Source organism: Typopeltis vanoorti, chromosome 2, assembly GCF_054136105.1.
Source record: "Typopeltis vanoorti isolate ZY-2024b chromosome 2, IOZ_Tvanoo_1.0, whole genome shotgun sequence".
NCBI classification, from domain to species: domain Eukaryota; kingdom Metazoa; phylum Arthropoda; class Arachnida; order Uropygi; family Thelyphonidae; genus Typopeltis; species Typopeltis vanoorti.
In genome coordinates, this window is record NC_143550.1 from 114,384,020 (window position 1) to 114,409,559 (window position 25,540).

The 25,540-nt window shown below is 34.6% G+C and overlaps 1 protein-coding gene across 7 annotated transcripts in view; it reads right to left on the bottom strand.

The window, feature by feature from the left end:
• mTor (serine/threonine-protein kinase Tor) overlaps window positions 1-25,540 on the bottom strand; it is an 816,233-nt gene that overhangs the window by 561,824 nt on the left and 228,869 nt on the right. For all 7 annotated transcript variants that reach the window (XM_090412780.1, XM_090412800.1, XM_090412771.1 and 4 more), the window contains 2 exons: window positions 12,666-12,758; window positions 3,130-3,264 (listed from right to left, as the gene is read on the bottom strand). In XM_090412780.1, the coding sequence (XP_090268906.1) occupies window positions 3,130-3,264; window positions 12,666-12,758 (228 nt within the window). The remainder of the gene's footprint in view (window positions 1-3,129; window positions 3,265-12,665; window positions 12,759-25,540) is intronic.

The following is a 25,540-nucleotide window of genomic DNA, read 5'->3' on the forward strand; positions in this document are numbered from 1 at the left end:
CAATTTTTAGAGCATTATTGATGTTTTAAAGTCATGGATACTGAAGAATATAAGGAAGGAATAATTTTGGATATACCTTTGTAGGATGTTCCTAGTTGTCTTCTTTTGGAGTAGCATCAGGTGTATAACATAGACATTTATGTAACACTGCTCAAGTACGACAGAAAGGAAGGGGAGTGGAAATGTGGAGATAGAAAGATGTGGGAGAATTGCAGATAAGACAAAGATATGCAAATTAAAACCCCAGGTTTCAAGAGTGGGCTGTGAATTCTTTGGAAACAAGGTGAAAGATAGAAATTGGGGGGGGGGGGGGTAGAATATGATGAATCAGGATTAGGAGTGGGAGTTCATCATATGATAGATACTGCCCAAATGTTGGATAGTTCTTGACATTATGTTCAGGACCCCCCTCGATGAGTCTAAGGACTCCTTGGAGTTGCTCATAATATTAATAACCTCTAGAACAGTGTTAAGTTGGGCATGTTGGGAAAGGGGGGCATATCCACAATAATAGCATTTCCTGCAAGTTCATTCCCCATTCTGTCATTACAAATACCAGTAAAGTGCTTACAAGGTTGCATCCCCACTGAGTTTTAATTACGCTTCCTCTATGTATAAATAACCACGTTGCCAAAGAACCTTCACATCATCAATATTTTTGCAGAAACTTCAACAGTTTGACTATGAGTAGTTTCTTTTAGCTTCACAGATTTATCTGATCTCTGAGTTTTGTGAGCATACTTTTGTAAAGAGTTTTCATTTAATGTGGGAATGTATGGACAGTAGTATCCATTTGCTCCTAAGAAAAAATACTTCACACGTTATTCACTCCATTTGTTCTTTTATAATACCTGTTTTCTTTCCATTTGGTGATAGAAGGTATTCATCCATAAAGCACTATACATTTAACAATCTCTCATTTATGGAATTAACTTACAATCTAATTACAGGATGACAAAACTTAGAAATATGTTTCTATGCCAATTTTGAATATATGGTAATCACTTAACATATCTCTCACCATATCTTTAAATCATAATAGCAATTAATACTGTGTGTAGGAAACTCAAAACAAATTCAATATAAGAAATTTTGCAAGCACAGATGACAATGGCAACCTCTCCAACTAACAAGCTGTAATATGAATGTCATCCACAACCCACACAATGAGAGCGTATATGCCAGATAATTTTCATTGTCTGGTGTAAATACTACATTCTGCTTATTACAGACTTGATGTGATTTGTAAAAGTTTCAAATCTTCAGAGGAGGGTTTCCAAATTATTTGACCATCAACCCACTTATGATACTAAAATTCAATATAAGTTTCTAACCGTATCTCATAAAGAATCCAGACACTTTATTATGTAAATATTCACCTCTGGAACAATGGCTGTACAGAAATATTACACAAGTTTCTTGTTTTATTGGCCATCTTTCAGTGCCACTAAGTCAAAGTTTGGAAGGGTAGTAAAGTCATAGCTAACAATATATAAAATAAAATGAAATATTTCAAGTCCAGAATGTCTTACAATGGAATATCATTAATTTTTTCTGGATGCATGGAACTGATTATCACACCCTCTGATGTTTAGAGGAGAAAACAAACATCAAGAGATAATAATTACTAAATAAATTTATTTAGCTAATAAATTATTAAGCCAATATTTTGTCTTGATCACAAAGACAGCTTCATGGGCACAAAGAAATACTACTAAACATGTGTACACAAGCAAAATAGCAGAAAGGCCACACAGAATGAGTATGAAAAGTGGGATCCTACAGTTCTAACTGGTACTTTCTATGTATGTAGTAATGGAATTTTGCTAGACATCACGATAACAGTCTCCTAGATTTTTGTTAAAGTGAGGCAGCCAAATCTGAACAAATTTGGCTGAAAAGTTACCAAAAATAAAATCTGGGAGACCATCATCTCAAGACCTTCAGCAAGATAACATCACTGCACCAGTTAGGATTGAGTTACAATCTTTCATGCTCACTCTGTGTTTGCCTTCCTGCTAGTGTGCTTGCATGCACGCACGAACATGCTTAGCTGCATTTCTTAGTACCCACGACAATGCCTTGGTGAGCAAGATGAAATATTGTCTTAATAATTTATTAAACAAATAAATTTAGTAATTATTATCTAGAAGTCTGTTTTCTTCACTAAACATCAACATGAAAGAAATATATATTATAATTCCTGTATTTGGTCTTTATCTATCCTTATTTATATGGATAGATAAAGAGTGAGAGTTCAGATGCACTCTTCAGCTTACAGCTAATTAAGATAAAGACCAAATATGGAAATTACTATCTTACTAAGCACCTTCAAAGTGTAATTGATAAAATGACAGGACGTTGTGCCCTTTGACTGGAAGACCCGAGCATGATTCTTGTCATGCCTAGAAAAATCATTATATGACTTTTCAACTGAAAGTGGGTTAGCTAATTCTCATAGGGAAGCAGTAGATTTTTCTACGGGAAATTTGAATTTTTCACCCTGATTACAGGCAAATTAACTCTAATGCATATGAAATTTACAGATAAAGTATACTATTAGTGGCAGCAGATAGCATTGTACGTTGTTGATGGATTGTGACATAGTATATTGATGGTGGCATTATGCATACATGGAGGATTAAAGTACCATAAATAGTGAGTTGTGTGGAGTGTAATGTGAGTCTCTCGACTGTAGAGGTGTCATGGAATGATAATAGCACAACTCTCCTTTTCTCTTTTTTTTGTTAACAGCAAACAAAAATATAAACAAAAAAGAATAAGCTGAAAACACAGACATAGGAGCTGTAGGAAATTTACATTTTAGCAAAATCAGAGAAAAAAAATCACATGCTTGGTAGAGCTTGCTGATTTTTTTTCTATTGTTGACTGCTATGGATCTCAAGTAGAGATCATAATAGTCAACTTCCTCAATGGAGATAACTGTTGACAGGACAGGAAAAGCTTTATTAACTTTTTAAAAATGATATTCTGTGTGAATCTTAAGCAGAAAAAATACCAATGTATCTTAACTATATTACTTATTATATTATAGCAAAAATAGTAAAATATTCCTGTATTCTTCTAATGCATCAAGAATTATGTCGTAATAACAAAATGCTAACCTACCTCCCTTCGAATAGCTGGTGACTGTTCTGTTTTCAGAAAGTTCAGGAGAACATCAAGAAGATTAGGATATCGTCTATATGGTTCTACTACGTAGCCAGTGCTTTCTGCCATTTGGCCTAAAGTCCAGAGTGATACCTACACACAAAAAAAGAAACGGATTTAACGATCACACACTAAAACAATGCTTCTGTATCTCATTATATGTAATATATAAGTTTACTGACAAAAGTGAATATGCAATGCACATTACCACTATTATAACCAATTTTTTATGTGACAATCTAGACAATATTCAGTAGCAGTATAGGCAATAGAATTAGTATACTACAGATTAATAATAACGTCTGTTGTGTTACCAAGTAAAACATCTGTTATGAAGCTAAACAAAGCAGATTTTATACATATTAAGTGAATAAAGGATGCAGTAATTATGTATTATGAAAGATTTCTATTATCTAAAGAGATCATTTCATAATAAAGTTGTACTTATGGGAGACTAATATCCAACATAAGAGAGTAACTGTCAAATTCGTTCTGGGAAAAAAAACAGCAACTTACAGATCATTACAGCAACAAGTTGCTGTAATGATCTGTTCAAGGATTTAGCATGCAAAATTGTTTTATATGGTAGATTCTCACTTTACAACCCCTGGTATAAATTTCCACAACTGGTATAAATTTTCTATTATGACTGTACACAATACCAAGCCACAAAAGCAAGGCAATCAATATGCATATCATTCAACAGCAGGTTGCTCAATGATAACGGCCTACAACCAAGAATAAAATATTTCAACTACTATGAAGTTCTTTCACTTGGCTGCAAATTAAATTAAACTTTCCAAGAAATTATATTCTTATTTCATCCTTTATCCAAGTGTAAGCAATTGGATAAAGGATGAAATAAGTGTATATTTCATATGATGTGCATTCACAACTAGACTACTTATATAGAGAGGCTAAATGACTTCACATTAATTGCCTTGGTATCCCATAATGCGAAGCATACATCCTTTCAAACATGTATACTCCTATGCTTTTATGGGAAGAGCCACTATCTACAATGAATATAATTTCTAATAAATCAATCAATATGACTTTTTTTTTTTAAATCTAAAAACTAAGTTTTATGCTACAAAATATTATATACATATTACATTTTATTTTAATACCACCGCTGTGGTTCATTGTGCCTGAATAAAGTGAATTAGGAAGACAGTCTAATGATCCAAGAGTTTAGACAAAAATTCAATACTTGGATGAGACATCTGGATTTGTACTGATAGAGATGCATAGGATGAATACACAAACTGAATCCAAAGGGAGTTTTAAAAAAAAAAAAACTGCTCATAATTAATTATTAGAAATTATTTATTCTGGGATTGAAAACCTTCAAAGAAGACTTTGAAGGCTTTTCCAATCTTTGAAGGTTTTGAATCTTCTTTGGAAAGGCAATGTTGAAATAGTAAATCATTTGGCTCAAGAAGCCTCTAGTGAAGATGTAAATGAATTGGTGAACTTGAATGAAAATGATCCCACCAACCATTGGAAAATCAATTAGAATCAGAGTAAGAAACCACTAAAGAAGATGAAACTGAAAAAAATTTACTCCAGTCAGAAAAATTGGGAAATCAATGATCCAATTTTGAATAAAATGGAACAAGGCCTTAGCCATGAATGTCCTTAACTCCAGGAATACCTTGAATGCTATAACTAAATTTATCAAGAAAAGAGCAAAAAAAAAAAAAAAAACTCCTTAGTTAAGAAGAAACAACATGTTGATTTTTATTTTAAGAAACTATAAACAGTAAATCCTGCGAAATTTTTTTTCACCTTTTTTGTATGATTAATTAAATGTGTTTATTATTTCATTATTATACTATGCGTAACTTAGGCATAGTATTATTATATAGCTCAAACTGCATTTTCAAGAATGTAACCTCAACTCTTGAACACTGAACCTATGGGAATTTAGAATTCACATTACAACAGCTCAATTATTAACAGCTTTACAGGACCTAATTAGGTCATAAAAGTGTTATAAACTAGTCATAAAAGGGAGAACTATTGTATAATATATTTCACCACTGATTATACAAGGGTTTGGTCAAGATGTTGCAGATTAACACAAGTTACTAGGATAATAAATATGTGTTACATCAACCATTTTATACATTTGTAGATGATGTTTAAAGCAACTGAAAGATGTTCATATCTTTTGATGGGATTCAAACTGAACAAATCTGAAACTGAACAAATAATGCAAAAAGTGGATGCATAAATAAACCAATGAATAATTTAATTTCAAAATGTTGCAATAAAGATACTAGCATTCCGTGCACCAGTAATCTCGTGCAGAGTATATTTTATTAGTACCTATAATGGAGGGGGATACATTAATTCATTTTTTGACTATCAGGAAAACCAAAAGCCTGAAAAGATCTATTAATTGATTAAAATCTGTCTGCAGACTTCAAATTAAGCTAATTAAATTAAATGACAATGATACATTAAGTTGCCTCAAACTACTCTAAAAAAATGTTATAACAACTACTTTCTGATATTTTATTTACATTAAAAATTAATTCAAGGGTTTATTAAATCTTTAATTAAGAACTCAATTCTTAAAAATTAATTAAGAATTCTTTTTTCTCCCTCCATCTCTCAAATTCTACACAACACACCTAAACCAAAGATTTTGTTTATTAAAAATTATCTAGTACCCACCACAACATGAATTCCCAAATTATATAAAAAAGATTAAGAATATTTTTTTAGGAATGAGATTTTGAAAATAACAGACTGTTTGCCATACAGTAAGCAATATATCTGCAGAAATTACCCAACTAAATTTGCAATCATATTTTTATTGAGATAAATTGCTCAGAGATCATAATTTTGAGTTCAAATATAGTCTATAGTTTTTCAGATTAAAATGCCATACAATGAAATATTGAGGTAAATCCAACAGTTTTTAAGAACTAACTCAAAAACATAACACAAAAAAACATCAATATTTTGGATCCGAAAATATTTCAAAAGGATAAATCATACCAAATGTAGTTCTGGAGACTAATTGATGGTGGCATCCAATTTAATTTTTTGACTCAAAAAAACAAAACTATGAAGTTTATTTATTCAATAATTGATGAGTATACTGAAAATTCTGTCATACTGACTTCTTAGAAAAATCCAAGCTATGCAAATGTAAGTTTCTGTGGTTTAGTAGTTCTGTGGGAAGTTTTCAGTATTGAGATCACATTATTATGTAATTAAAGCATTTAATAAAAACAAACAATTAAAATCTGACAAGTTTTGAAAGTTATACAACTTACATCATCAAGGGTACTTACTGGTACCTAAAACTTTCACACAACAAAAGTCTATTAACAATTAATAACACATATTAGATGTTTTTAATAACTCATGACTGTAACATATAATTGATAAACCAGAATACAAATGGCAAATTCATTACTACATGCATGTTGAAATATGGCTAATTGTTGCTATCATGTTCTATGGTGTCACGTGTGTTATATCCTAGGTACATGGCAGTTAAAGTTTTGATGAAAACTTTTGATGTAAAAATAAGCCTTGATTTTTATTGCATTGTGTAGGGATCCTAAGCATTTGTGAGGCTTTAAATTATCTTGTAAAACAGCTATGATCAATAAATAACATTTTTATTTGTTACCAAAGTACAAAGTAAAATGAACAGGAGTGGTTGTGTGGAATACTAGGCCTGATTTATGCTCGCTTCTTTTTTCGATGTCTTTTGTGTTCAGACATGCGGATCTCTCCCTACCTTCCTGTCTGGCCTACATAACAAATGCCACAAGAGCAATGAATCTCATAGATGCCGTTTTTTTTTTTTTTTTTTCCCATAGGGTGATGTGGAGATTTTGGTGGTTGTGGGAATCTTGCATAACTAATGCATTAGTTAATGTGAAACTGCAAAACTAATGCATTAAAAAACTATCAGAAGAAAACAAAAATTTGGTTACATTACATCAATGATATCTTCGTCTTTCGGTCAGGAACAGTATATGAGCTGATTAGATTCAAAGATTATCTGAACAGCTTGCATCACAATATAAAATTCACTCTTGAACTAGCACAACACAAAAAAATTACTGTGCCTCGATATACAGAAAATTTACCACAATGGGAAGATTTCCAATTGTAATAGGTTTTCTTGCTGCTTCGCACCACCATCCATTGCAAAATATAGGCATGATTGAAACTTTACAAGACAAAGCATACAGTATATCAAGCATGTCGATTAAAAGGAATGAAGAACTGCACTACCTCAGATAGAACCTTCTTACTTAATGGTTTTGAACCCAAGACAATCAGAAAAATTCTTGATACATCTCCTGTAACTCTCTTACTTATACAAAATTTTAAGAATGCAATCATACTGCCTTACATCAAGAATATCACAAAGTGGCTACATTGCTCCATGAGTACAACGTAATAGTGGCTTTTTTTTTACCTTTACAAAAAAAAAAAAATCTCCAAATCACCCCATGAAAAAAAACAGGTATCTATGATATTCATTGCTCTTTTGGCATTTGTTATGTTGGCTAGGAAGGTGAGGAGAAATCCACGTCTGAACATGTAAAAGACGTCGAAAAAAGAAGAACGCATAAAGGTCTGGCATTAAAAGTACTTTGGCAACAAACAAAAATATCATATATTGATTGTAACCATTTTTCAACAAAATTTAAAGAAGCCTTGCATGCTTGTCCCAACATGCATGCAGTAATGAATTTGCCATTTGTAATCTTGTTTATCAATTATATGTTACAGTCATGAGTTTTAGGTACCAGTACCCTTGATGATGTAAGTTGTATGACCTACAAAACTTGTCAGATTTAATTGTTTGTTTTTATTAATCTCTTTAATTACACAATAATGGGGTCTCAATACCAAAAACTTCCTACAAAATCCAAGATATCTCAAGCTAAGACAAGCTGAAATTGAGTCTTTCCATATGAAGCTTACATGACTTTGATTAAAATGAAAAATGATCACTGGCCTGGTTGGCTAAATGCTCAGCACATCCAATTTCTGGCCAACTTGCTGCAGGTTTGAAACCTGCTGTGGGATGGATGTTTTGTGATGGTTTTTAGGAGGGAGATAAATTCTGCCCGGTGTAAGACCACTGTCTCAATTACTGGGGAGCTGAAGCAGCTTGAAGAATTCCATGTTTAGTCTCTAGAGCAGGATTTTTTGAAATATGTCAAACTGGTAAAGCGATATGGCAATCGTGCTTGCCTAGTTCTTTCAGCTTATCAGTATATACCTACATTTTATTTATCATATTTTCAAAATATTTAAACATACTTCATTCGTTAATAATTTCTACCTCAATATACATATTGAGGTATAAGGCATATTGAAGTATAAGCAACAAGAGGGAGAAGTTTTTGGCAATGGTTAGTGCAACCTTGTCAAAAGTTATAGGCATTAGTGAGACTTGGCTAAGAGCAGATGTAGTTACAGGGATTGAATGTGAAGGGTCTAGTATTTCAGGGAAGATAGAAAAGATAGGATGTGGAGGAGTATTGCTGATTACAGCAGATGAATTGAGTGCAAAAAAATAAGAGACAGACAGGCAGGATGGAGGCTGTTCATTTGAAGCAATCTCTTATGAGATAACGGCCAGTAACACAAAATATACAGTTGATTGTTGCTATAGGCCAGGGAGTTCCACAAATGATCTGGAAGACATGAATTGCCAAATCAGTACAATGAGCACAGGTCGAGTGATTATTATGAGGGACTATGGCAGGAAGGAAACAGAATTTATACACATGCAGAGAGATAATTACTTAAGGCAGCATGTGATGGAAGGGACTAGGGGTGGGAGAGTACTAGACCTGATCATCGGATCAGAAGAGTATCCATAAGAAGGTGGCAACATTGCCTCCAATTAGTGAACACGACCATGCAGTCTTGACTGGGGAGATTGTAAAACATGAGGAATATCCTATCAAATAAGGGATTTTATGGAACTATAAGGCAGGTGATTATGACATGCTTAGGAAGAAGCTTAAATCTGTACCATGGCAAAAAACACTGCAGGGTTAGGATGTTAGTAGTGCATGAAATATAGTTAAGGCTTATCTAGAGCAGTGCTTCCCAAACTTATGGATGCCAAGGCCCCCTTTGGAAAAATTAAAATTTTTCACGGCCCCCATCGGAAAAAAAAATCGCAATATAGGCATATATTATTATAATATTTATTGCATTTATATTCAATACAATTTATATTCAAGATTTTTTCGTTTGTAATCTTTTTGTGTTTCTCATCAATACCTTTGAAATGAAACTTATATGAATAAGCATATATTTATTAATATTCATTAATCGCTGAAATACACAAGAAGTAAAATTTGTGAACCAACACCAATGTGCGATTTTTTTCCATTAAAATATAAAAAGATCAAAAAAGAAATAATAAATAATAAAAATTAAATACAAATTAAATATTTTATCTTAAATTTCTTTTAAGATAAAAAGTATCTACTTAGTCTTAAAACATTTTAAATTTGTTTTCATTATTTCACAGCTCCCTCAACAAAACTTACGCCCCCCCCCCCAAGGGGGGGGGGGTGCGGCCCACAGGTTGGGAAGTGCTGATCTAGAGGAAGCATTATTAAATTGTATACCAAGAGTAAGGAGAGTTAATCGGGCAGGAATCACATGGATGAGTAATATCATTAAGCAAAAGCTACAGAAGAAGAAAATTCTGGGGAGAGTATATAAATAGAAAAGTGACCAGCAAACTCACAAACAATACAAGGCTCAGGGAAGAAAGATGATCAGTATGGCAAGGAAGGCAAAATCAGATTATGAGAGGGATCTAGCCGAGCAGGCCAAAGGAAATCCCAAAGAGTTCTTTCCTTACGCAGCAAGTGGAAGAATGACTATGGAAGATTAACTTTAATGAATAATGATGGTCATGAGGAGACAGAAGAAGATAAAATAGTTCAGTTACTGAGTGACCACTTTGCAAGGGTATATATCAATCCTAGTGAGGTTATTGCTTTAACCAATGTGATAGTCATTAATGTGCGAACAGAGGTAGATGAATGGGAGATTTTTAAGATATTACAGAATTTCAATGTAAATACAACTGTGGGATTAGATGGGATATCAGCTAGGGTTTTGTGAGAGTGTGTGCAAAGGACTGGCAATGCCTTTGAATAGACTCTTTCCACTCCCTTGGAACTGGGAAAGTTCCAAGGGAGTGGAAAGAGGTCAAAATAATTCCTCTGCATAAGGGAGATTCTAAGACTGCAGTAGCAAATTATAGACCAATCAGCATCTCAGATGGTGGTAAAAGTACTAGAAACATTGGTCAAAAAGAGAATTCAAGAAGGGTTAGATAAAAGATGATACTGTATGAGGGCAACATGGCTTTGTGAAGGATCGGTCATGCCTTAGTAATTTACTAACTTTTTATAATACAGTAACAGCTGAGTTGGATAAAGGAAATGACTACATGATGATTTTGCTGAATTTTGCAAAGACATTTGACAGAAATACCACATGGAACTCTGTGACACAATTTAGAACAAATGGGGATGGATATGACACTGGTTATGTGAATAAGAAGATGGCTGTTATCAAAAAATGGTGCAGGGTCGAAAGCAAAAACAGGTGACTAGTGGTGTACTTCAAGGTTCAGTGGTGAGACCATTGCTGACATAGGAAATAACCTGAAAGGAACTATTCAGTTGTTTGCTGATGATGCAAAATTAGGTAGAGTAATAGTTAATTAAGACAATGTGCAGAGCTTGAAGGATGATTTAAATAGGCTGTCAAGTATGGGTAAAAGATAATGGATATCAGTTTAATGTCAAGAAATTTAAAGTTATGCATTTTGGAATAAATAGATTACAAGCTGTGTACCAGATTGATGGCACTGTACTACAGGAAACAGGTGAAGCTAGAGATTTAGGGGGGGGGGGGGGGATAGACAGAGTTGAATTTTAGAGGACATATTGCTAAGGTAGCCCATAAGATCACTTGGCTATTGAAGAACACATTAACAAGTAGAGATAAGGATGCTGTTATTCCTCTTTATAAGGCCTTGATATGCCCACATCTGGTCCCCTGGGTATCTTGGGAATGAGCAGTAGAGAGGATTCAGAGGTGAGCAAAAGATGGTGAGTGGCCTGTGAAATGTTCCCTATGAGAATAAATTGAAGGTGTGCAGAAGTTGATTGATAGGAGAAAAAGAGGGGATATGATAGAAACGTTTACGTTGCTTAACAGGTTTTATAGGATAGATACAGAGGAAATGTTTTAGCACTTGGCTAGAGGGACCAGAACAAGGGGTAATCCATGGAAGTTGAATAAAGGTCTGGTTAGTATGGGGGTAAGGACTAGATTTTTTGCTTTGAGAGTTGTGAATGAATGGAATGGGTTGCCAGTCAGTTGTGAGTATTTTGTCTGTTAATGGGTTCAAGTAGAAACATGATAGGTTGTTTGGATAGATTGCATCTCCCGCGATGAGTCTTCGGACTGCATGGAGGTGCCCATATAATAATAATAATAATAGCATTACTATGAACAATAACATAGTCAATGAGACTTTTATTTCCTGCATCTTCTCTCCATGTGAAGTTGTACACATTTTTATGTTGAAACATGGTGTTAGTAATAACTAGTTCACCTGAGCATAAATCCAGCATAAATACTTACCATTATCATTTGCTTTGCACTTTTCTCTAAATTTTCCCAAAACATTTCTATGCATCCAGTAATCATTTCCTACTCTGCAATTTATATCACCAACAAGGACCAAACTTTTCATTTTCATTGTGTCAGCTGCTCGCTAATGACTCAAAAAATTCCTATACTTCTTTAGAAAATGCTTCTGTGGAACCATAGGCACAAATAAGTCTCATTGTCCAGTTCGCCATTCTGACATTTGTCCACATTACCTTGCTTAATATTGCCAGCCATTCAAGAAAATTATCTTCATATTTAGTGTTAAATACAACAGCTATTCCTTCTTTTCCCTGATCATTATTACTTCAATATTATTATTATTATGTGACACCTCCAGGGAGTCCAAACACTCATCGAGGGAGAGTGTGCCAACAGCATCGAACGATTGAACCCCTTCCAACTACTAACTGTGCTCAAACTTGCTTAACTTTCTTTTGTGAGTCATTAGTAGCAGAGGCTCTACCAATCGACTGACCATAACATCTTATATTTGTTGCAGAGAAAGATCTCACCTATTCTTGTCTTCTTTGTTTTGGTTGCAGCTATTATGATGATCTGCCACTTATCCAATTCTCCTACTAGTTCCATTTCTTTTCCATTGATGCTTCTTATGTTAACTTACCAATTGTCAGGACTGCCAATGTTGAGTTGGGATTTGTGAAATACTTGCTATCAAAGCAGTTTTTTTAACCATTTCAAAACCATTATCCACCGTCACAGTATGGGAAAGTTTATTTTTGATTTAAAAATAAAATAAATACAAAAATGAAAGTTTAGTAGCCTACCTCACGTTTTGGCAATGATGATGAATCCTGCATCATATCTAGCACTATGGGCATAAGATCATCCATCCATTTTTTCATTTCTGTACCACTCACCTGGTAAGCATTAATGAAAAGAAAGTGATTTAGATATTATTTATTATTCCTACAATTAAAGGTAATGTTTAACTATAATGGAGCAGACCTCCATAAAGGAATACATGTAATATTAATAGCAATTATTTGATAATAATGATAATAGCAACTAGTACAAAGTATTAGAAGCAGCAATTTTAGGAGCTGAAATCTAAGTCATTTAAAGAATTGGTGATATCTGATTCTTTTTTTTTTATTTTATTTTTTTTTTTAACTAGATTACTATTTTTATGAGCAGTTTGTTAGCTTGTTTATTTGTAAGAATCCTTTGTATGTTTGGTTGGCTGGTTTCAAAAGCCGTTACTTTTATTTTATGTGTAGTGTATTGTTCATTATATAAACTAGGGAATGTTGACAACTTTATACAGGAAATGGAAAGACTTAAAGTTGATGTAATGGGAATTGGTGAAATAAGATGGCCTAACAGAGGAAAACTAGAAAAGAATGGTTCTGTTCGGGAACCAAGATTCTGTTCGGAAACCGATTTGTTCGAGATGAGAGTCGTTTGACAACCAAGGTTCCACTGTATATGTATAAAGGGGATAGCATGCTAAGCTTCAACTGCATCACAAGTTAATCCAATAAAAACTGCATTTCTTTTTGATAAATACACTTCACATCTTATAATTCATTTCTTGATGAACAGTTCATTTGATGATTTGTAGTTTCAAAGAATTGCCTTTGGATAAATTGTGTTTTCGATTATTTCATTGTTTTCCATATTGAAATGTCTCTCTGCCTATTTTTTTCTTGTAAGCACTGTACATTAATCTTTAACTACGTCCTTAGGAAATTTATAACTTTTACCAAAAACATATTGCAATTTAATTTATACAAAATTTATAACACATTTTTTATGTGATAAAATTAATTAGTATGCTGGCAATTAATTTATGTCCAGATTTGGCTATAATCATGAAAATTTTTTCATATACACGTAAAAATGTAGTTCATCCTCAGGTTTTGGACACCAGTAACACAAGTGTAAATAAGAGTGAGAGAGCATATCAGAACTCACTTCCTTTCCTGGATACACTGATCACACATCTATCCTTCACTGTTTACTGCAAGCCTACATATACCAGCCAATATACATGCTAACTTGTATCACCACCCTTCGAAAAAACTTGGAGTCATTAACATCCTCAAAAACAGAGCTATAAATTTGCTATAAAGAACAAGCTCTTAAACAAAACTTAAAAATTATTAGCAATACATTTATAAATAATGGCTATAGCAAAAAGACTATTAATAAATTACACAGTCCAACACAATTTTTGCTGACTTTTATATGAGACTTGTTTTTTACTAATTTGGGTGCGCTGATTTCAAATATCAAATCCATTTTTCTCTATCACATCAGGTTTTTCCTCTATGGCATTTTCTTTTTGCTAATTTGTAAGTTTTTGATAGTTTTAAGGAGGCAGTACTATTTAGAGGATCAAAAATATCGATTTTTTAATATTATTTTCTGAAAGTATGTACTTTTAAAAATCTGTTCCTAACTTTTTATCAAGAAATTCAAAAAATTACTGAAGATATAGCCTATTATTCAAAGCGGTGCACAGATCAGAATCAGAGCGCTCACCGCTCTCGCCTGTTAGTAAACGAATAAATGCATAAGAACCTGCAACGGCATGTACTGGTGCTTTGAATGCGAGAGAGGCCGATAATTAGATACATAACTACTTAACAATATTCATTAAAAATTACAAGAATATTTATAAAAAAATAACAATTTTACTTACACATGAGTTTCAGGGAATAAATTTTTGTTTGTAGCAATTTCTGCTGTGTGTTCTGTTTTGGCAATCCCTTTGAATACTCCAACAGTAGTTGGCCATCATGTGAGAATCCCATCTTCCTTGGTACCGATCTTCCATAGTTTTTAAGTCTTGATGAAATCTTTCGCCTTGTTCATTGCTTACAGCACCTAAATTCTCGGAAAATCTATCAAGATGACTGTATAGGAAATGAAGCTTTATGCTCATGTTGCAACCTAGGCACTGGAAATTTTCAAGCATTGCTTCCACTAGATCTTTGTAATTGCACGCTTTTTTGTTTCCAAGAAAATTATTCGCAACCATCGTAAATGAAGTCCAGGCTTCTTTCTCAATTTTGTTCATAGAGTTGATGAAATTTGGGTCTCTCATTAAAGTTCTAATTTGCGGTCCATCAAATACACCGGCTTTAATTTTTTCATAACTAAGTCGTGGAAATTTTTCACATATGTATTGGAAACAGTCACCTTGTAAATCTAAAGCTTTAACATACTGCTTCATAAGACCTAGTTTGATGTGTAGAGGTGGAAAAATGATTTTTTCTCTGTCGATTAAAGGTTGATTTATAACATTCTGTTCTCCAACATTTAAGGATATTCTAAGAGGCCAATGTTTCTGACTCCAGTGTTGGTTTCTAGTGTGACTATCCCAGAACCATAGAAAACACGGAAACCTTGTATATCCTCTTTGAAAGCCAAGTTAAAAGTTCACCATTTTAAGATCCACACAGATGATCCAGTTATGGTCTCTATATTTTAATAAATTCAGAACCTTTTTAATGTCCTCATATGTTTCCTTTAAGTGGACTAAATAGCCAATAAGAATTGAGCCATATACATTCCCATTGTGTAGTAAGACACGCTTGAGACTTCTGCTTGAACTGTCGATAAATAAACGCCACTCGTTTGGATGATATTGTACAACACTCATTTCAGTTAGTAAACCTGACACATTGTTACAGTAAACAAACCCACACTCGTGTTTAAAATATTGTACAAGATTACTTTCCCTGCTACGATAAAAAGTTATCTTCGTATCTTGCTCCAGTAAGTTTTTTTCATTTAATCTTGAAGCTAACAATTCCGATGATTCCTTTGATAGGCAAATCTCTTACTAAGTCATTCAATTCCGCTTGAGTAAAACATTGCGGTCCAGAACTAGAAATTAAATTTTCATTGTCTAAATCAACATTCTTCTTATTCTTCTTATTATAACCAGAAGTCTGAACTAAACAAAAATAGCAATCATCTACGTGATTTTTTGGTTCACGCCAAATCATTGGAATGCCAAAAGCTAATTTTTGGCGTTTTCCCTTGCTCCACTGTCGTAAATTTTCTACACATGACTTATACACTTTATTTGGAGCCCATGAATTGTCCTGGTCTGCAAGTTTTATGTCAAAGTATGCAAAGTACACTTTCTTAACGAAATCAGTGATATTTGTCCTTTGACTGGGAACAGTAAAGCTGCCACAAATGTAGCAGAAGGAATCTACACTATTGACACATTTTCGAGTAGTAGACATGATGTATTTTCTTCACTGCCGACTAACATGCAATTAACAAGACAAAAAAAAAAAACCGAGACTTTATTGAAACGTTATAAGCGCTCGTCCTACTTTCATGATCGATTAACGATTGACTGATTTCGATCGTTCTTTGTCCGCTGTGACGCATATAGCATTCATTTGTTTTAGGCAGTTGTCATCGCCTACTTTTCATCACCTAAATGTATTAGGTCGGTTATCGGCCTCTCTCGCATTCAAAGCACCAGTACGTGCCGTTGCAGGTTCTTACGCATTTATTCATTTACTAACAAGCGAGAGCGGCGAGCGCTCTGATTCTGATCTGCGCACTGCTTTGAATAATAGGCTATATCTTCGGGAATTTTTCAAATTTCTTGATAAAAAGTTAGGAACAGATTTTTAAAAGTGCATACTTTCAGAAAATAATATTAAAAAATCAATTTTTTTGAACCTCTAAATAGTACTGCCTCCTTAAAACTATCAAAAACGTACAAATTAGCAAAAAGAAAATGCCATAGAGGAAAAACCTGACGTGATAGAGAAAAATGGGTTTGATATTTGAAATCAGCGCACCCTAATTAGTAAAAAAAAAAATGTCAGATCATAATCAGCAGAAAAAAAATTTTTTTTTTTTGTTGGCCAGTGTTATTATTTAAATTAAGGGGATATTAAATCCCACATTGTTTCAAAACCGAATAAGAAACTCAAAGATCGGAATCAAAGAGTTTCATGCCGAATGTAGTAACTATAACAGTATCGGCGACTACTAGCATAAGCTAAAGCACGTAGTCCAAGTACGTAAGTACAAACCAGGCCAACTCGTAGCAAAGGTGAAGAAAGTTCTGATCACTATTCTTAGTATTTTTAATTTATATAATATAATTTAATTTAATATCCCCTTAATTTAAATAATGTTTACATCGCCGAAATGAAGCCTACTGGCTCTTTATTTTAAATAATTTATGGGTGCACCTTTTTGACAACTTGAATAGCAGAGTATATAAGTTCTTTTCTCTATACTCTTAGTATTATTTTTGTTCTAGCTACTCACTGATGAGATCTCAATAAAGATTGAAATTGGTCTGGGTAGTGACCTCCCACCATAATGTATAATATCATGCATCTCCTAGGAGATGGGTTTTACATTATGGAAAATACTAAGAATAGCAATCAGAACTTTCTCCACCTTTGCTATGAGTTGCCCTAGTTTGTGCTACGTACTTGGACTACGTGCTTTAGCTTACGCTAGTAGTCGCCGATACTTTTATAGTTACTATATTCGGCATGAAACTCTTTGATTCTGATCTTTGAGTTTCTTATTCAGTTTTGAAACAATGTGGGATTTAATATCCCCTTAATTTAAATAATGTTTACATCGCCGAAATGAAGCCTACTGGCTCTTTATTTTAAATAAAACTATTAATAAAGTTCTTCATAAAACTTCATCAAAAAAATAATATAGATTACAGTAAAACCATAGCTATTCCATATATTAAAGGGTTATCAGAAAAAATTAATAGAATTCTACACCATTATAATCTTAATGTCACTTTTAAACCAGTTTTAAAATTAAAAAGCATATTCAACTCCTGTAAGGATCCTCCCCCACTGGCACATTCTGGAGTTTACTGCATCTGCTATTGCACCTAACTTACCTTATATTGGAGAAACTGGATGTACAATCCCTATTCATAAAAAAAGATCACAAGTAGCACATTAAATTTAACCTTTTTTGGAGAAGCAGGCTTCTCAGATCACGCTCTTAACACCCTACATCAAACTGATTGGGAAAGTGCTTGTTCTTTACATCATACAAAAACCTGGTATGAACGGAAATTTAAAGAAGCATGTGAAATTTCGATTAACCACCCAAATCTTAACAATAATGGTGGCATAAAAATCCCAAAAATTTGGATGGCACACATTCAGTCCACTTAGTTTTTCAGCAAAACCCTGACTTTAGAACTCTAAGCAATTTTCAGCTTTTATTGGCCGCTATCCATACTGGTTTGTTGTAGTTTATATGTATACTTATATAAGTAATTTTTGGTGTGAACATGTTGCTCACCTCCAGCTTAATTTAATGTTAACCTAACAATAACAGGACTCTAGCTTTAATGTAGTAAGTTTTTTTTTTTTCACCAGAGGTCAGACCAATAGTTATAACAGGTGATCAGTAACTTTAGCATACCATGTAGATTGTTGCACAGCTTGTTTCTTTATATATATATAATTATTATTATTATTATTGTTCCGGGAAACTCCAAGGAGTCGACAGACTCATCGAGGGAGGAACTAACATCATGTCAAGAACAACTATTCAACATTCACACAGTATCTATCATACCTTGCCTTGAACTCATTCACGGTTGTAGCACCCACAACAAACTCTGGAAGCTTATTCCACTCATTTACTACTCTCCAAGTAAAGAACCTAGCTCTAACACCCTTGTCAACCACGCTCTTGCCCAGCTTCCATGCATGGCCCCTAGTCCTCCCACCACCACCAGTCATATTTTCAAAAATATCTTCTGGATCAATCTCATAGAAACCTTTCAGTAATTTGAATGTCTCAATCATATCACCCCTCCTTTGCCTATCGTCCAATCTCTGCAACCCACAAATCTTCAACCTATTCTCATAAGGTTCATTCCACAGACCTTCTATCATCTTGGTCACTCATCTCTGGATCCTCTCCACTTCCTCTCCATCACGAAGAAACTCTGGTGCCCATAACTGGGTACAGTAGCCCAGATGGGGTCTTATCAATGTTCGATACAGAGGAACAACAACTTGTTTGTCTCTGCATGTTAAAGTATTTTTCAGAAGCCAAGTGATTTGATGAACTGATTTAGTCACTTTTGCAATGTGCCACCCTAAACTTCAATTCCCTATCCACCAACACTCCCAAATCCCTGGCCTCATCAATCTCCTGGAGTACGGTTCCACCAATGCGATATACTGCTGCTATTCTTTTCACCCCAAAGTGCATAACCTTACATTTTGCCACATTAAATTGACATCCATTTTTCCTAGCCCAGTCCTCCAAACTATCCAAATCATCCTGTAAAATTTTGACATCCTGTGCACTCACAATTGCTCTATCCAACTTTGCATCATCAGCAAACAAGTGAACACTTCCTCTCAAATCCTTTCCTATATCATTGATGAACAAATTGAAAAGCAGTGGTCCAAGAACAGAGCCCTGCGGCACACCACTAGTCACAAGCCTTCTTTTAGACTACACTCCTACATAAACCACTCTCTAGTATCTCTCCTTCAACCACCCTCCTATCCATCTCACCAACCCTATATCTATACCCATCTGCTCCAGTTTACTGATTAGGGTTCCATGTAGTATCCTATCAAAGGCCTTGGCAAGGTCCTGTAGTATCACTGTAAACCCATAACCCCTATCCAGTTCAGCCGTCACTGTGTTATAAAACGTGAGCAAGTTACTGAGGCATGATCTACCCTTCACAAAACCATGTTGTCCCCCATACAATATCCCATTTTCATCTATCCAATCCTGTATTCTTTTCTTGACTAATTTCTCTAAGACCTTGACAATGATTCCTGATATGCTAATCGGTCGGTAATTTACAACAGCAGTCTTGGAACCACCTTTATGCAGTGGAACTATTTTCCCCTCTTTCCACCTGCTCAGAACTAACCCAGACCCGAGACTCAAATTAAACAAAATGGTCAAGGGTACTGACAATTCTTTAGCTGCTTCTCATACAACACGAGCTGGTATACCATCCAATCCCACAGACGTATTGACATTGAGGTTATGCAATAGACTACTCACCTCCACTTCATTAACTACAATTCCCGTATAATCTACTGGTTTATTCGTTTCTGCAATGTCACCACCTGGATGATATACTCTTGCAAAGTGCTCACTCAACTATCTCAACTGATTCAGTTACCTCCCTACTATCGGCATTCTTTAAAATCAATCTGCCATGTACATTTTTCCTTTTACTTGCTACATATCTAAAAAACTGTTTAGGATTCTCTTTAGCCTGCATGGCCAATGTTCTTTCGTAATCCTTTTTTGCTTTTCTTACCACATTCGTCACCCTTCTGGCCTGCGCTTTATACCGCTCATGTGCCTGCAGGTCACCCTTCTCCTTAAATTCCCTCTATAGTTGTTTCTTTTTTTGCAGCTCAAGCTTAATGGTGTTATTCATCCATTTAACCCCTACTTGATTTATTATTCGGACTCTAGGTATACAGTCAGCCATTGCTTCATGCAAGCACTTCTTAACTACCTCCCATGCACTATCAACTTCTAGTCCTTGCAGTTGTACATGCCATGGCACTGAACCAATCAAACTCCTAAGCTTGTCATACTTTCCAGCCCGATAATTCCACATGTACCCTGTCTTAATTGAAAATTCTACACCTTTAGCCACCTCCCAAGTTAAGACCCTATGATCATTCTCACCGATTGGTGGCAATGTGGTCATATTTGTTACAGCCAAATCCTCAGATGTAATTACTAGGTCAAGCACTCTCTGACCCCTAGTATTTTCCATTACATGCTGTCGCAGATAGTTATCCCTTAATAACCGCATAAAATCCAGTTCCTTCCTTCCGTGTGTCCTCTCCTCACTCCAATCAATGTGACCATAGTTGCAATCTCCCATAATAATCACCCTCCTTCCACCCATTTCTTCTATTTGCTTGTGCATACTGTCACCACCATCTTTTCCATCACCTGGTCTATAGCAGCACCCAATTGTATATTTAGTTCTGCTAGCCACAATCTCACACCAAATGGCCTCAAATGTGCTCTTTTCTCTATCCTGCAATTCAACTTCTATTCTCCTTGGCTGGAGCTCATCAGCTATCATCAACAATACTCTTCCCCCCATTTTATTCTCTCTGTCATTCCTGAACACACTATACCCATCACATTCAATCCCACTAGTTATATCACCTACAGTCAGCCATGTTTCACTAATACCTATAACCTGTGGTCTGGAAGTGCCAACCATGGCCAAAAACTCTTCCTTCTTGTTCCTAATACTCCTAGTATTAGTGTACATGAATTTAAGACCCCCATTAGCCCCAACCCTACCTTGATGCCTTATATTAACTATCCCACTCAGATTTGTTGTCCTTATTTGCTCTGGCATATTATATTCATTCTTACCTTCAACTGCCTCCATAAGGACTGTATATCTACTCCACCCCCTTAACAAATCTAGTTTCCCTGAATTTGCACATCCACTACATTCAGCAACACTTTCTCAAGTCTTCTTACACCGTAACCATTCTTTACTTTACTTTCTTTACTTTACATTCTTTACTTTATTTATATATATATATATATATATATATATATATACTCCAGATGATGACCTTGGTGTGAAGGTCGAAACATCAAGTGTTTATTTTGGTTTATATTAAACTAAAGTTTTATTCTAATACAGTAGTTTGTTCCATAATTTTCTCAATGAACACAGACGTTTCTTTGCATTTCATTGAATTCAGAGTTGGGTGTCTTCCAAAAGCATTGTTTAATGAGAGTTTGGAAATGCAGAGTTACAGAAACTACTGCTGAGAGTGGGGGGTTGTAGAAAGCAGGCACAGCCATGGGCTAGCCATTATCCCCCCCATTGCTAACTTTTATATGATGGAACATGTTGAACAACTTGCTTTAGGTTCCTCCCCTTTAAAACCCAAAGTCTGGCTTAGATACATTGATGATGTTTTCGCGATTTGGTCTCATGGTCACCAAACACATTCTTTCGCCACCTAAACAAGCTACACAAACATATACAGTTCACAATTGTGACTGAAAAACATAATACACTGCCGTTTCTAGATACACCTGTCACATGTCTTCTCTCGGGCAATCTTTCCTTCACTGTTTACCAGAAACCGACACATACTGGCCAATATATACAAATAAACTCCTACCACCACCCAACACAAAAGCTAGGTGTCATCAATACCCTAAAAAACAGGGCTCTGAAGATCTGCTCCAGTGAATAGGCACTGAAAAACAAATTTAAAGTGATTAGCAATACTTTTCAAAACAATGGATACAGCCAAAACACTATTAACAAAATTCTCTACAAGACCTCAATAAAAAACAAAGACAAACCAGACTACAGTAAACCTATAACTATTCCCCACATTAAAGGGACATTAGACAAAATAAACAGAGTACTACAAAAATACAACCTCAAAGCCACCTTTAAACCTCCTGCAAAATTAAAAAGCTTACTCAACTCATCCAAAAACCCACTCCCTCCGCTGGCCCACCCTGGAGTATACTGTATTTACTGCGCCTACAACATACCATACAACAGGACACACAATTCCGATCAAAAAAAAGAACACAAACGACACATCAAATATAATAATTATGGTGAAGCTGGCCTTTCTGATCATGCCCTGAACACCTTACATAGAATTGACTGGAAAAGCACTAGTTGTCTACATCACACCAAAACATGGTATGAACGCAAATTTAAGAAGCTTGTGAGATCATTATCAACCACCCCAATCTAAACAATAATGATGGTCTAAAAATCCCATACATGTGGAAAGCATATATCCATCCCACGAATCCTTCCTCTCTAAGAACAACTATAAACAGGACTGTAGAAAATCCAGGACCCTAAATCTAAAATAACAACTTTAATACTAAAAAAATAGGACATCACTGTTAAAGAAAAAATCTATAAGAAAGAATGTTTATTCATTACAGTAATTATCTGGGCAATGGATCAAGTGTTAACTAATAAATATTAATTAAACCTACTAGTTTCACCAAACTTTAGCTGTTGGCATCTTCAGGGTACAAGCACTTAGGTGAAAAAACATTACACAAATATGAATAACTGTAAAATTCTAACGATTATAGTTGCAAACTGAAATAGCACTGAATGTGAGCAACAACCTTCTAGTTATAATTTTCCTTAATAGCCTACTCATGAAGGCCATCCCACTGATGTAGCTGGTAGAGGAACAGGATCCCCCAGCTCCTCTACCATCAAATCACTATCTGTGTCTCCCTCAATGTATTCCTTTCTATTTTCTGTCAACTATAATCGTTAGAATTTTACAGTTATTCATGTTTGTGTAATGTTTTTTAACCTAAGTGCTTGTACCCTGAAGATGCCAACAGCTAAAGTTTGGTGAAACTAGTAGGTTTAATAAATATTTATTAGTTAACACTTGATCCATTGTCCAAATAATTACTCTAGTTAGATGATCAAGAAAATAAACATTCATTAATGTTTATTCATGTTGTAATTTATAAATATATATATACATATATATATATATATATTTTTTTTTTTAAATCAAAAATAACAATTGTAATAATAGAAATAGGACATCAGTTACTGGAATGAAAACCATCTGTAAGCAAGAATGTTTATTCATGTAATCATAAATTAAATCTAGCTTGATGGGTTTTTTTTTTCCCACTAGCAGTCATACCAGTGAGTAGCATGTGATCAAATCATTGTTACTCTACCTTACGGTTTGAAATGTAATGCAGCTTGTCTTGTATATTTATGTATGCTCCAGATGATGATCTTGATATGAAGATCGAAATGTTGGGATAATAAAAAGAGTTATTTTAAAACGGTTGTAGAATCTATAATTTCAAAAATGAATACTGATCACCGTGTAACACTAAAAGAAAGGATAATGATTATAGGGGACTTCGATAATGGAGACAGATTGGAAGGAGAAACAGCAAGGGGGGAGGGGAGAAGGATGGAATTTATACAGTGCAGGAGATGATTACATAAGATAACATGTAATGGAAGGGACTCAAGGTTTGAGAGTGCTGGATCTGGTAGGAAAGCATCATAGAACCGATGATGCTTTCAAGGTCACACTGCCTCTAAATGGAGAAAGCATGTGGTCTTGACCTGGAATGTTGCCAGGTATGCAGAGTTTTCTGTTAAGAATTACAAAGCAGTTGATTATGACAAACTGAGGAGTCAGCTTAGAGCGGTGTCATAGCATCAGAATTTGGGAGGATTAAATGTTAGCAGAGCATGGGTGTTTTGATGAAATCTTTATCAGATTTTATATCCAAAGTCAGGAGGATAAATCACATAAACGTTAGATGGACGCACAGCATAAATAAGCAGTAGTTGCAGGGGGGGGAAGGTTGTGGAGGGTATATATAGAGAAAGATAATCAGTGAGTCCATAAGCAGTACAAAGCACAGGCGAGAAAGGTGACCTGTATAGTAAAGATGGCCAAAGATGATTATGAGAGGAAACTAGCTGATAAAGCCAAAGGAAATCCTGAAGTGTTCTTTAGCTATGTGGTGAGTAAAAGGAAGAATGACTATGGAAGAATGATTTCATAGTCTGAATGAATGCTGAGAGTAGGGAGTAACAGAAGAAACAAAATGTATCATTATTATTACTATTTTTTTTTTAATTACAAGCCTTATAAACTCAAGGAGCTGTACAAGCTTGTCTAGAGTAAGCTTTTATAAACATCCATGCCCAAGGTAGGATTCAAAACCCCACAACCTGTTGGCTGGATAGTGGGTATGTGATCCACTTGGCCAACAAGCCTATTTTTTAGTATTATTTTATTATTATGAATGTAATATTTAAGGTCCAGTGAGGATCCTACATTCTTAATTTTCTATAAGAGAATCCTGATGTCATCGATATTTTTGGCAGAATTCATGACTATGCCATTGTAAGAATTAATCATCTATGTTTGATAGACTCATTTGACTTTCAATTTTAATTTTGTAAGTCCTGAACTAATAGATAAGAAATAAGAAAAACTTGATGAATCTTATTAGTCTTGGAAAACTTAAAGGCTGATAAAATCATTTTTCAAAGTGTGGATGGACACGTGTTTTTTCTTAGGAATATCCAAAATCAAATTCGACTTCATCCAAGATGCTTGGAATTATTATTTTGGCTTCTACCATTGATATGGATATATTCATTTATATTGGGATGCTTGGAGGCTTTTCCTTGTGTGAAGCTCCTCATCCCTTTTTTTGACTAATGGATTTTTTGGGTAATGCAATATTTTTTTTTAGTATTTTCTGGAGTGAGGCCATCTCATTAGATTTTATACATTCTAATGAAAAGACAGGGATGATGTAATTCTTTTCCACCATGTGTTTTATAAACCTCTTCACTTCCTCATACAAAATATTCTGCTCTGTTTCAATCTTTTAATCGCTTTTTCATCCTTACACCTTTAAGTGAGAATAAGCAAAATGATCTCCCTCACATAGTTAATGCAATTTAAGTTTTGTCAGTATAGTCATTAGGTTCATACTCTTTATTACCATAACAGTCACACAAATAGAGCCATAAGGTAGTCATCTCTGATCCTAAGATTTCTAGCCTTTCAAGGATTTTGACAACTCAAAGGAGATGTTGAAATTCTCTAAGTGCCAGAAATATTGCCTGAAT